Genomic DNA, 14,382 nt, shown 5'->3' on the forward strand with positions numbered 1-14,382 from the left:
TCTGGGCGCAGTACAGTACCTAAGATTTCAGATTAAAACTACAGAGTGGAAGGAAAGGAGGTTCTTTTTCTCCCCACCCCCCACTTCCAGCTAGTCTCTGAAGACTGGAGAAGAGACCTTCTTAAGAATATTAGGAGGGTTGGCAGGGGAAAAACTAGAGTAGACCCTGTGAAAAATGAACATAATATTTTCTCTGCAGTTCATTCATTTTCAGTTTTGTATTCTTGTTATAAAAAAGCGCGCTTAGACATTCCGTTGTTGTGCCCATAACCTAGACCTAAGGTGCCATTTAGCTCTTAGCTTTCATATCTCAGTTTCTAACACTGCATTTAGTTCCCATAGAAATAAAGAGGACCTACATTGGTAAAGACTTACATTGATTTCATTGATAAGTACAGCTAAGTTAGCCTGGGTATAGTCCAATATATGGTATAAAATTAAAGCACGGAATTTGAATTTGCTTTTTATAAAGCACCCCACACTACAATTTAAATTTCTGTTTAAGAAACAGTGCAGAAGAGTTAATGGTGGCAGTTTCTACCTGTTCTTTTAAAGAGCAAAAACACTCAATGGATACTGTTTCTACTCCTCCTTTTAAAGAGCAAAACATTAGTTTAACCTATGTGACTTCAAAGATTGAAATAACATTATACTGATACACATGGGGTTGTTGTTTTTTAACCCCTTGATTATCTTTGTGGTAGTCCCGAACACCAAATGCCATTAGGTTAATCTTCACAGAATTGTGTGGGAGTGGCTACACAAGTGGAACTAATTGACATAAGATTCTTCCTAATAGGAGGTCCTAGAGAAGGTGCTCTCCATTTCCACACAAAGCAAATGGTTGCAGAAAGCATTGCAAAATGTAGGATAGCTTATAACCATTCTACTGAATGGCACTTTCAAAACACCAAAATAATGCTATTCCAATACTGTAATATGAAGATGAAAACACTAACCCAAAAATGTATCTGCAAAAGATGGTGACTATACCTAATAGTTGGTGTGTATACACTCTGAATATGGGGTAACAGTGCCAAAATAGATTTTGAAGATAAATGTGTGGCTTCCTACTTGAGAGAATGGGATGGGAATATGACCAATCAATGTAGAAAGTAACATAAGTTTGTGCTGCTTGTACTTGGGTAGTAAAATAACAAAAATAAGGCGGCAGATTTAGATGTGTTTACCAATGTGTTCAGAGCCCATCTGCTTATGCAAGTGCTTTCTAAAAATGAACTGTCTGTAAGACAAAGCTGTCAAGTTCTCCCTTTTTTTAAGGGAAATTCCCTTATGCTGAATAGGCTTCCTTGTGAGAAAAGGGAAAACTTGACAGCTATGCTGTAAGAATAGAGCCACGAAAGCATGCCTATTTGGCTGAAGAACTGTAGAGACTGCCAAATCTCAACATTGAAGATGAGTATTCTGTGCTTTGTATTTTGTTTGAAGACTTTAGAAGCTCTTTTTTCCCAAGAGAGCTAGGAAGGGACAAAGGTAGTCAGGCTAGGATGAAGGAGATCTAGTTTCAAATCCCTTTGGTCTAACCTGCTGCTCAGGCAGGTTTATTCAAAGGAGTTGAATAAATAAGAATTGAGCATACTTTGAATTGTGTTTCAAATTATTGATGACATCCAGCAGTAAAGAATTCAACCTAAGAATAACAAAACACTATACTTGTTATCTAGAATGCAGAATATCAAAATGATGGTCCTGGGATTGGACAGGGGTCTCTAATGCATCCAGTATTGTGGTAGTAAAGTAACAAAGAATGCCATTGTGTTCTTAATTTATGTCTATGCTACTCAAATTACCTTTCAGGGATGGGGGTGTAATATAAGGCAGGTTGTGGCAGGACTGATGCAATTACTTCCTTGTTTGGATCCCCTGGAGGAAATAATAATTGACCATTTTCCAACTTGTTATCGGAAGGCATGAGGTTTGATTTACAGTGAAGTGTTAAGGAGATGAGGTAACTTTCACCCACTAGAGTACTGCTGGGTAGTGTATCTGGAATCCTGAGGCAGGGTACTTACCAGACGTATTGTCTGAAAAGACACTAATTGGATTAGGTAAAGGTAAAGGGACCCCTGACCATTAGGTCCAGTCGTGACCGACTCTGGGGTTGCGTGCTCATCTCGCATTGTTGGCCGAGGGAGCCGGCGTATAGCTTCCAGGTCATGTGGCCAGCATGACAAAGCCGCTTCTGGCAAACCAGAGCAGCACATGGAAACGCCGTTTACCTTCCCGCTGTAGCGGTTCCTATTTATCTACTTGCTAAAGGCTAACAAGAGAGAATGAGCTGAAAGGAACCTGCTCAGCAGCTGATTGCAAGAGATCTGGAGGGAGATAAGAGAGCTAGCTCCTGGCCCCTTGCCTAGGCCTCAATTGTTGTCTGCAGAGGGAGACATGTGACTGGCTGATTAGATTATCTGTCTGGAAACTGTAGAAATGGGTCCCTTTCCTATAGAAGAAGCTGCAGAACTGTGAGTTGAACCCCATAAAAACAGGATTTTTTCCCTTTGCAAGGAAACTCAGCAACTTTGAGCTGATCCTAAAAATGGAGCATTCCCCCTTTGCAAAAAAGATGCACAACTCTTGAGCTGATCCTTAAAAAATGGAGCTTTCCCCTTTTGCAAAAGAAGCTTCCTCAAATATTTAATTATTATTTTTCTTGTTTTCCTCCTCTAAAAACTAGTTGCATCCTATGGTCAGGTGCGTCCTATGGAGCGAAAAATACGGTAACTTCTTTTGGCCCAAGAACCACATTGACAGTCATCCTTCTGAGGGCAACATGCCAGTGCTTGTGTGGCCAATGTACACACACAATGCAACAAGCACATACACTCACTAGACATGCAGTCGTGCAGCACTCTCCCTTTCTTGTGTCACACACCACACACACATGCAGTCAAACACTATACATAAGCTATCACAGATGCAAGCAGACATACAGATAACACACATGCATGCAGCCAGACTTTCATTCAACATTTGCAGCCCTCTGGAAACGCTGCTTTTTTCTTTGACAATGGCAGCATTTTAACCTAATTCAATGCTAGGCTGGAGGAAAACCCGCCTTTTACTCTTAAACAGGAGACAGAGGGTTTATCTCTGATATCTGCACTGTGGTTCTTAGCACTGTAATGAGGCTACATCACTTTAGCCCAGTATAAGAAAACTCAAGGCCCTGATTCCGCAAGCCAAGCCACAGGAAGTTGTCTGCCAGCGCCCAAGCACCATCTCCTAATCTCAAGAGGGGGGGAGAAATCCCTCTGACATTGCATCTAGTTTGTCCTAAATGTCACAATATCAACTGCTATTTTGGTTTGTATGGCTAGATGAGAGGTTATTTGAAAGATTGGGCCAATATATAGGCAAATAGCACCTAGGGTTCAAGATAGACTTAAGTTGTGCAATATTAGGTTAAAGATTTCTAAAGTTTTTGCATACATGTGAATTTATATTTTGTGGTAAGAGAATGGGTACATCAGGTGTGCTGTTTAAAGTCTTCCCAATGTAAATATTTGTAGCTCCTACACCTCAATTTGAAATTATATAATAGTAATACTGACAATATTTGTATGTTTTTTCTCCCTAAATAGCTTCACTATGAAGGAAGGGGGATGGAGGAAAAGAGCCAGTGACAGAGATGGCTGGGGAATATGGGTATGTTTAAATCTAAAATTATAAACATAACATTTTAGAGACTTAGCTTGCTTTTTCCTAGTGTTTATAGGTAGCTTTAACATAACTATTTTATTTCTACAATAATTTCTATAATAGCCTTACTGTTTTAATCTCTGACTTATGCAAAGAGTAATGGATGTTTAGGTAATACTATCCAGTTCATATGGGACATTGGCTAGAAAATGATATTTTTTTTCTTGTACTTATTCAGAACATACAGGTTTTTGTAGGTGCTTAGTAGTGGGTTTGCTGTGATTTTAACCCTGCTAAGGATTATTAGCTGCATTTGTATTTTTATGTAATAAATTATATTGTAATAATATATTATTATAATATATTGTAATACATATATTACATACATGTATTCAATATATGTTTTATTTAGCATTCCCTTGAGATCCAATGTTGAAAAGTGGTATTAAAATATTCTAATAATAAAATAAATAATGTTTATGTGATTATTCCATTTAAAAGTTTTCCACAACTGTATATTCAAGCCAAAACTAAACTGATATTAAATAGTTTTAAAGGCTGGCAAACCTTTTGACCCATTTCCATAGACACAAAAAAGTTGAATGTATCTATATCTAAAGTCTGTTTTATTTACATTCCAGGGAGGATATATGCCGGCCAAAGTCCAGAAACTGGAGGATCAGTTCCGTTCAGAGGCAGCTATGCAACACCAAAAAGATGGAACTTCATCTGGTATCTTTAATGGAGTTGCCATCTATGTCAATGGCTTTACAGGTGATAGCTTTCATTCTTTCAAAATATTCATTCAAATGCCTTTTAAGAAAAATTAGGATGAAGCAAAGTTGATGAAGGAGCTATACTGTGTGGAAGTCACAAAGCAATTTATATATCACTAGTGTATTTCAGCCCGTTCAATAACGGGCTCTAGAACATCCTGGGGTTCGGAGAAGCGCTTGCGCAGCGCTTCTCCGAACCCTGGGACCTGTCATTGCTGTCGGCGGCAAGGGGACAGGAACGGAGGAGGAGAAAGCGCTGCTTTCTCCTCCTCCGTTCCTCTCCCGCAGCCGCCGACAGCAAGGACACCTCCCAGGGTTCGGAGAAGCGCTTGCACAGCGCTTCTCCGAACCCTGGGACCTGTCATTGTTGTCGGCGGCAGGGGGACAGGAACGGAGGAGGAGAAAGCGCTGCTTTCTCCTCCTCCGTTCCTCTCCCGCAGCCGCCGACAGGAAGCAGAACTCCCAGGGTTCGGAGAAGCGCTTGCGCAGCGCTTCTTCGAACCCTGGGACCTGTCCTTGCTGTCAGCGGCAGGGGGACAGGAACGAAGGAGGAGAAAGCGCTGCTTTCTCCTCCTCCGTTCCTCTCCTGCAGCCACCGACAGGAAGCAGACATCCCAGAGTTCGGAGAAGCGCTTGCACAGCGCTTCTCTGAACCCTGGGACCTGTCCTTGCTATCGGCGGCAGGGGGACAGGAACGAAGGAGGAGAAAGCGCTGCTTTCTCCTCCTCCGTTCCTCTCCCGCAGCCGCCGACAGGAAGCAGACATCCCATGGTTCGGAGAAGCGCTTGCGCAGCGCTTCTCCGAACCCTGGGACCCGTCCTTGCTGTCGGCGGCAGGGGGACAGGAACGGAGGAGGAGAAAGCGCTGCTTTCTCCTTCTCCGTTCCTCTCCCGCAGCCGCCGACAGGAAGCAGACATCCCAGGGTTCGGAGAAGCGCTTGCGCAGCGCTTCTCCGAACCCTGGGACCCGTCCTTGCTGTCGGCGGCAGGGGGACAGGAACGGAGGAGGAGAAAGCGGCGCTTTCTCCTCCTTCCTTCCTCTCCCCCAGCCGCCGACAGGAAGGACGCGCGCACTCTCCCCCCCCCCCCGCCTCCTCCAACCGCCGCTCCTCACGGCCAGGGAGGGTTGTGAGGAGGCCTTCGCCGGCCTCCACCCCGGCGGGAGCGGCGGTTGGAGGAGGCAGAGTGGGGGGAGAGTGCGCGCGCGCAGTCTCTGCTGTCCAATCCCTGTATCCCTGGGGCACATGCGCAGTGACCCAGGGACACACGGGACATCTGGACGCAGGGACAACATGGACATTATTATATAGGATTCTCCTCGACATAAGTTTCAGTGTATCTGAAGAAGTGTGCATGCACACGAAAGCTCATACCAAAATATAAACTTAGTTGGTCTTTAAGGTGCTACTGAAGGAATTTTTTTATAAGTTTCTGTAGTCTTGTTTTTGAGGGGAGCCATCTAGACTGCTTTTGGCCTGGTTAGCTCCCCTAACAAACTAAAAATGCTTCAAAATACACAAGGTAATACTTTATGTGGCTTTCACAAGAAGCATTTCTAATGCAAGATTTAAATGAGTAATTGAAGTGTAGAATTTTTCTAAAATTAGTATTACACTGCCGCTCCCCCCCCCCAATATTCTGTATGTAGGCTGCTTTGCCCTCCACTAGGTCTGGAAACCTCAGGCTGCAATCCTATTCTAACTTTTCTGGGAGTAAGAAGTGGAACTTACTTCTGCATAGATGTGATTAGGACTGCTGCTGTTATTTGATGAAGGGTTGGCTGTACTGGTTTTAGATCTTAATTTTACGTTACCATGTTAAGAACATTGTGATCCTCTCTGAGACTGTTTTTGCAATGAAGGACAGAATATACATTCTGAAACTATTTAATTTATTTAACATTTATATGCTGTTCTTTGGTCAAAAAGACCCCTAAGGCAGTTTACAATGATCAGATAAAAGGTAGTCCTTGCCCTCAGGCTTACAATCCCATGGAGCAGTCTCCATGGGGCCAAGCAGAAGTTACCCAATGCCACCCTCTAGAATTGCCCCCGCAGGTAGGAGTGGAAACACTGTAATACCATGCCTTCAACAGAGTCAGTTGAGTAAGAAACCATGGACAGTTGTGGGGTTTTGTGCAGATTTTTTGTAATAAGAACTGTATTCAGTGAACACAGAGTGACTATGGTATATTATAAAGGTAAAGGTAAGGGGACCCCTGACCATTAGGTCCAGTCGTGACTGACTCTGGGGTTGCACACTCATCTCGCATTATTGGCTGAGGGAGCCGGTGTACAGCTTCCAGGTCATGTGGCCAGCATGACAAAGCCGCTTCTGGCAAACCAGAGCAGCACATGGAAACGCCGTTTACCTTCCCGCTGTAGCGGTTCCTATTTATCTACTTGCATTTTGATGTGCTTTCGAACTGTTAGGTTGGCAGGAGCTGGGACCAAGCAACGGGAGCTCACCCGTCACAGGGATTCGAACCACCGACCTTCTGATCAGCAAGCCCTAGGGTCTGTGGTTTAACCCACAGCGCCACCTGGGTCCCTTATGGTATATTATGGAATGAAAAAATAAATAAATCAGATGTCCTTAATTGGAAACCATTGGTGGCAGCTTTTAAAAATTATTATCTTGCATTTCCTTCAGTTTATCAGAAAATTATTGAAATTTTGGCAACATGAATATTCAGATGAATACTCCTATGTCCATTAATTTGTATTGTGGATATATTAGTCTAGGAGCAGCTCATGAAGGAAACTGACTCTGCAAAATACTTCAGTTGTGTGGTTTCTGTAGAAAAACATTTAAAAGTACTTACCCATGTATTTTCATAAATCTGTTACAGATCCATCAGCTGATGAACTGAGGCGGCTAATGATGTTGCATGGAGGACAATATCATGTATACTATTCTAGATCCAAAACAACACACATTATTGCAACAAATCTTCCAAATGCCAAAATAAAAGAACTCAAAGGGGAAAAAGTAGTCCGACCAGAATGGATAATAGATAGGTAAATATTATTGGAGAATCATATCCAGGCTTGATAATACTGTTTAAGTTAGGGATAGGAAACTAGGAACCCTACAGGTATCATTGGATTCCAGCTTGCATCAGCCCTGACAGTTGGCTTTACTGGTTGAGGTTTATGAGAGTTGGAGTCTACCAACATATGGAGGACTACAGGTTTAAGTGTTCCAAATGTGAACAAATTTGAAAAAACAAAACAAAATTGCATTCTGAAATATTATTTAATATGTGTTAAATGTTTTCATATGTGATTATCCTATAAATCTATGATGGATGGATCAAATTTTATGGGAATTGAATGCAAAATATTGAAGAGGCAGACTTTTGAGTGCTTAGCAAATAAATTTCTGACTAAAATAAGCGTACAGTAATGGTTTTGATTAATAAAATTATGATCAACAGGATTGCTGATTAAAGTGAATGTTATAAATTTAAAGAAAAAAATCTAATAAGCACTCAGTGTGCAACTAACTATTCTCTGATTTAATGATGGATTGTTAATTCAGGGCTGGAGATAAAAAGCAAAATCAAACACTATTTTATCTTACTGGCATATAGTTATGAATTTCTTTATACAAAAAGGTTTTAAAAATGGAAATATAAATAATAGCTTTAATAAAAGCTTAGGATCTCTAATGATATTAGGATTTATAAATAATGAAGTAAATTATTCCTTATTTATACCTTGTTATACCTTTCATGTGTTCAACTTTATTGCATTATTTTGTATTCTTTAGAATGTAGCAATTATTTTACTGACATGTCATTTGAATTTTACTGAACATACAGTATTGGGAAAACAAATGATCTGCACTTGAGACTATCCCCATTGTAACATTTTAAGATTACGCTACTCCCTTAGAAACCTGGTCACATAAGTGCTAACAAGTTATGTTCTTTTAATTGGGTAATATGATCTTACTGTAGTTTTCTTAATTGCAGCATATATTGGCTTTTGATCCATTGCCAAACTTCTTGTTAGTGTACAGATTGAAGCTGGGTGGGAAATACACCATCAAGAATTAAGTTTCAGTATTGCTATGATTTGGCAGTGCATTTCCCTAGACCATGCATGATTACATTCTTTTTCTGCATAACAGGGACTTGGCTGCGTTTATCACATCAAAAACCCTCATAGAATACTTTAGCATTGCAAGTGGGAATTGTGGAAGAAGCTTCATTCGAATCCACAACCCCAAATAAAAAAGTGTTGATCAAACAGTAATATTTCACTTAAATAATTATATACAATTATATGAACTGAAGTAACTGACAGAGTAACAGAGTAACAGAGGTGCATGCCAGTGGTAGGCAGAGTGAGAGGGGGAAATCACATGGGACGAGGGGGAAATCACATGGGACGAGGGGGAAATCACATGGGACGAGATTGAAGTGCATGAAGCAACAGATGTGAGCTTTAACTTTGTACAATAAGCTATATTTCAATTGTGCAGTGGTTGCAGGCTTATGTCCTGCTTCCAGGCGATCAAAGAGGCGTTATAACAGCTCAGGGACCTATTACAGCCAGGCAAAAGGTACTTGAGGGCAGAAAGCAGAGTCAGTGAAGAACATGGCCTGAAAAAAATCTTGCGGGCTGGATATGGAGACTAGAAGGCCACATTTGGCTTCCAGGCCTGAGGGTTCCCAACATTACCTTAAATTTGTAAAACCTTTCCAGTTACTAAGTTTTGTTTTCTGTATAAAATAATGGGACAAAGAAGTGTCTAGAAATAAGACAATCAAGCTAGTAAAATAGAAATATACAAGTGCAATCAACAGCTTCTCTCCCCAACATTAAATACGTTAATGAAAGTAAGTGCTGTTCAGCTGGGGGAGTATACCCCCCTACTTTAAGAACAAGATAAAAACTCTACATAGAGTCAGAATTTGTAATAACTTCTCTGATTAAACTCTCATCTTCTTTACAGCATAAAGGCTGGACGGCTCCTTTCATACATTCCATATCAGCTTTATACAAAACAGTCAAGTTTTCAAAAAGGCCTCTGTTTTAATACCATATGCAAACCTGAAGAATCTATTGCAGGTCCTAGCAATATCTCTGTGGAGCTCAACAGGGTGTAAGTAATTATTTTGAATTACAAATTTAGATTATGTTAGATGATCATCTCGGATCATTCATATTAATGCTGTTTATGCAGCTCTTAGAAGATCTCTAGGCATATTTCAAACTACTCTTTAAAACTGAGTGGACTAAGTTTATGAAACAATTCTGTCAACTTGTTATTAAAACCAGTGTGTGGAAGTGGGGGGGGGGGTTCAAAGTACAATAGACGGGGAGAGTTTAGTGGTAAATGTTTTTAATTGATATTTTTTCCTAATTTCTGTATTATACCATCTTTTTTTTAGAAATTGTCTAGTAAAGAAGTATGAAGTAGAGAATGAAATCAAAGCCAATGGAACATGTAAATTGAACATGGAAGATGAGACTGAAGATGCCAGAGTCTTGGATTTGGAGCAAGCCTTTTCTGCTAGCAAGCAGAACGGAATTCATCATAGAGACAGCATTTCCATTTTCAATGGACACACTCATAGTTCCAACAGTGCCTTAAAGACACAGGATAGCTTGGTGCATTCTGGCAACAATGTTGCAAGCAGATTGTCTCCAGCTCCTGTGCAGGAGGAGGAAAGGAGAGACTTTAGAGACTGCTCTATGCAGCATTTTCAACAAAGCAACAAAAATACTGAACTTTTACGAAATGCGCATAGGACTATGAGTAACTCACCTTGTTCATCTTTGCACAGTAATATTAAAAGAAACGGTGCTCATCACTCTACAGTTCAGGGGCCTTCAAGCACAAAAAGCACTACAGTACCTTCTAATAAGGTAGAGCCACCTCTGTCCAAACCTCCTAACTGCAGTTTCATTTCCGACTTTTACTCTCGTTCAAGATTGCATCATATAGCTACTTGGAAGAGTGAATTTACAGATTTTGTCAATACACTGCAGAAACAGAACAATGCTATCTTCCCAGGAAGAGAAAAGTTAAAAAAACTGAAAGCAGGGCAATCTATACTTAACAAAGCTGACTCGGGTAGGTACTTTTTAAGGTTATGCTTTAAAAAAGCCATTCACTTTTCTTATTACGGTAACTTTAACGGGTTATATTTTGACATTGAAATTTCTATGCAAGCTAGTGATGGGCAGTATGGACCTCCAAGATAATTTGATGAGACTATAAGTGCAGCATTCCAATTGTGCTACAGTTAAGGTTGGTTGCTTATGAGCAGTCTCAGGATTGTAGGAACTGGAGTGCATGCCATGTCAAAAGGTACGGTATTAGCTGCTCTTTTTCCGACTTAGTCACTAATTATTTGAGCAAATATTGTTGCCTGCATTTCAATGTTAATGCAAAATTAAAAAAATTCCTTCCAGTAGCACTTTAGAGACCATTCCTTCCAGTAGCACTTTAGAGACCAACTAAGTTTGTCACTGGTATGAGCTTTCGTGTGCTTGCAAGAAGTGTGCATGCACACGAAAGCTCATACCAGTGACAAACTTAGTTGGTCTCTAAGGTGCTACTGGAAGGAATTTTTTTATTTTGTTTCGACTACGGCAGACCAACACGGCTACTTACCTTAACTGTTAATGCACAGTGTTATGTATCAAATTCAATTTTGGGGGGGGGGATGTCTGAGGGCTCATCCAGACTTCCTTTGTGTTGTGCTTTGGAGGCAGAGGTCCACACTTTAAAAGTCTTATGTCTGAGTAGTTTTGTTTGTTTTTGTTTGTTTTAATCACAGTGTTTTCACCTGGAAAGCCTGTGTTTTATTGCTGAAGCGGCAATTCACATCATTTCTTCCGATTCAGTGGTAAAATGCAGATTTTACTGGGGGAAATGCCAGGACAAAAAACCCAAAACACTTGGATATGGAGCTTTAAAGCCCGGAGCTGTGGCTAGAAACACAGGACAAAGGGAAATCTGGATGAGCCCTTAGTAGCTTCATTATAAATCTGTTGTTTGGAATGTTAGGCTTTATAGGGAATACCATGTTATACTGTGGTGTTGGAGGACGAAATATATATCATTAGGTTTATAATTTGAAAATGACATCTCACTGTGTTCACACTTCTATTGCAATACAAATGATTAAGAATGTGTATAAACTGTCTACTACGGTATTAATGCTACTCTTTTGGCCAATATTGGAAACGTGCACTGTCCTTAGTAAGAGTTAGGAGAATGGCCAACTAGACAGGTGCTGGTAGCTTTTAGCCCATGACTGCTGGCTTGTGCTGTGGTGGCATATTCAGTTACATTGAGAAAGAAAGGCCATAATGTTAATCAGTTCTTCCAGATTTGGTCTGAAAATGTCAAGAGCTAGGAAAAGTCGGTAGTACTGTATAGAACAGTAGTTACAAAGTTACTGTGGCCAAGTATCTTGAGTAGATGTGTACAACAAACTCTTGAAATTGTATTGATTGCAGTGAAGAACAATATATGCAACAATGAAATGGTACCTTTGGAAAAAAATTAAATGGGACTACATAACATTCTACATGTTTTAAGGACAGTTTAAATCGTTGCAAACAAAGAGTGGGATGATATATTCTAGATTAATAGGAGTATAATAGGAATAAAAAAATTGTTCAGTCTGGTTTCAACTTTCCATTTGCCTACTATTATGTTAGATTATGCAGCCACCTTGAGCTCAACCAAGCATCAAAGCTGTATAATGCATGTGGATATGGACTGCTTCTTTGTATCAGTGGGTATCCGAGGTAGACCTGATCTAAAAGGTTAGTGTTCATTCCTCTTTGCACTTTGCAGCTTTTTATATACCAGGTGGAAAAGTACTGTTAAATGCACACCTGTTGGCATGAGTAAGCTTTTAAACAGAAAACCTACATATTGGTGCTACTGTACTTACAAATATCTCTAGATTTGTCATTCATTTAGCACAAAAATGTGTGTTCTAACTTTTATAGACTACTCTCAAAATCACTATCCTGTAGTCACCTCTCTGCCCAAAATCATGAAGATCAATGTGTTTGTGGTTCAGGCAAGCACTATATTTGTGATTGTTATTTTTACTGTGCAGTCTACCAAGGTAGCGTTTTTAATTTTATGGTATGTAGGGGTTTTGGGGGGTAGGGATTCCTGTGTAAACTTACAAAAATACAGGAGCATCCATTCTCCTGGACTTTATTTTTCTGTGGAGACTGAGTAAAAGTTAAGTGTGTGTGAACATAAACAGAGAGAAAGTATGTGTGTTGAATGGATGGAGAGTGTCTCAGAGGGGGAGAAATGATCAAAGGAAGCAGTGCTTGCAATACTCTCTCAAGCTTCCAAATGTGCTGATGAACTTAATAAGGTTGGAAATTTCTGCATTAATCTTGTTAAGGCTATAATTCTATTGTATGCTAAACTGTCATTTATTCCATACAGATATGTGTTCTATTAACAGAATGCACTCTCTTAATCATGTTCAGTAAAACAAATGAAAAAAGCTTTACAATTGTAGATATGTAGAACTTGTGTTACTAAGTGATTTGCAGTAGTGCTCATAGATCTTTTACAAAACTGCAGTGCAAGTTGACTTACAACTGTATTATGTTTCACAGGCAAACCGGTTGCAGTTACGAGTAACAGAGGATCAGGAAAATCTTTGCTTCGTCCTGGTGCAAATCCCCAGCTGGAATGGCAATATTATCAGAATAAATTATTGAATGGCAAAGCAGGTACAAAACTGAAATTTGTTGAGATAGATAGATAGATAGATAGATAGATAGATAGATAGATTAGATAGATAGAGGATTGTCACTTGTAACAATCCAAAGTTAGTTCTGTAGTGCTGTGGTAGTATCTTGCTAGTTAAAATAACTTTATATAAATTTAGCTGAAAATACCTGGCGTTGCCTGGAAATTCTGAGAAACCAAAAAACAGGTATATGGATAGTGTAATTTGTTAATTTTAGAGCTGTGCACCCCAACCTAACCCAGGGAACACCTGACCCTGATCTGGTCCTGATACTTACGGTAATTAGGGTTTTAATAAACCCTATACAACCAAGAGAGGGAAGAGGGAAAGAGACACTGGGTATTCTTTCTCTCTCCTTGTGACTGCACTGCAGAGAGCAGGAGGATTCAGGCGTACTGGGTGCTGCTTCACCAATGGATTCCCTGAGTGAAATGTGCTGATGAAGCAGGCCCCTGCAGCCATCAGGAGTGCATCTTTGGTATGCAATTCCTGTAGTGTGGCTGCATGTGGCAGGCCTGTTTTGCCTTCCCATTCTGCCACTCCCCCCCCCCCCTCCACACATTATGGCCCGCTGTGAGGTTTGGCTCCTCCACTTTGGGAACCGCATTGCCAAATTTGGGTGGCAATATTTATATAATAGATGGGGCAAAAACATTTGAAATACTACATACAGTTTGGATTGCCCCATCTAAACAAAGAATGTATTACAACTGGCAAAGGAGCAGCGAAGATGAACAAAGGAACGTGACCAATGCAAATGGAGCTTTTTAGTTTTAAGATTGCAGTGGGGAAAAGGGAAGAAAAACTATAATGGTGTGAAGGGATAGAACGGTTTTTCTCCCTCGTTGTATTTGAACTCTGGTCACTCAATGAAATAGACTGGCAGTAGATCTAGCACAGGCAAGTACTTAAATTTATAAATTTATTTATGGACATTGTTGCCCAAAGATATTGTGGTAGTTAACAGAGGATTAGACGAATTCCTGCATGATGGGTCTATCATTGGCTTTTAATTAGGACAGATAAATGTTTCTAGGCAGAATATCAGGTTTTAGGGGCAAATGGTTGGGGGGGGATAGTTGTAGTCTTCCATGCTCTGCTTTGTGGGCTTGCTGGAAGAATGGAGCTGTTGAAAGCAGGATGTTGGATTAGATGGAACCTTAATCTGATCTAGCATAGCTGCTATTAT

At 40.3% G+C, this 14,382-nt stretch overlaps 1 protein-coding gene across 2 annotated transcripts in view; it reads left to right on the plus strand.

The window, feature by feature from the left end:
- REV1 (REV1 DNA directed polymerase) overlaps positions 1 to 14,382 on the plus strand; it is a 46,240-nt gene that overhangs the window by 7,003 nt on the left and 24,855 nt on the right. For both annotated transcript variants that reach the window (XM_035115511.2, XM_035115512.2), the window contains exons 2-8: positions 3,603 to 3,666; positions 4,302 to 4,434; positions 7,287 to 7,455; positions 9,401 to 9,550; positions 9,840 to 10,525; positions 12,124 to 12,231; positions 13,057 to 13,173. In XM_035115511.2, coding sequence (XP_034971402.2) covers positions 3,610 to 3,666; positions 4,302 to 4,434; positions 7,287 to 7,455; positions 9,401 to 9,550; positions 9,840 to 10,525; positions 12,124 to 12,231; positions 13,057 to 13,173 — 1,420 coding nt within the window. In that variant the 5' untranslated portion in view covers positions 3,603 to 3,609. The remainder of the gene's footprint in view (positions 1 to 3,602; positions 3,667 to 4,301; positions 4,435 to 7,286; positions 7,456 to 9,400; positions 9,551 to 9,839; positions 10,526 to 12,123; positions 12,232 to 13,056; positions 13,174 to 14,382) is intronic.

The sequence above is a fragment of the Zootoca vivipara genome, chromosome 4 (assembly GCF_963506605.1).
Source record: "Zootoca vivipara chromosome 4, rZooViv1.1, whole genome shotgun sequence".
NCBI classification, from domain to species: domain Eukaryota; kingdom Metazoa; phylum Chordata; class Lepidosauria; order Squamata; family Lacertidae; genus Zootoca; species Zootoca vivipara.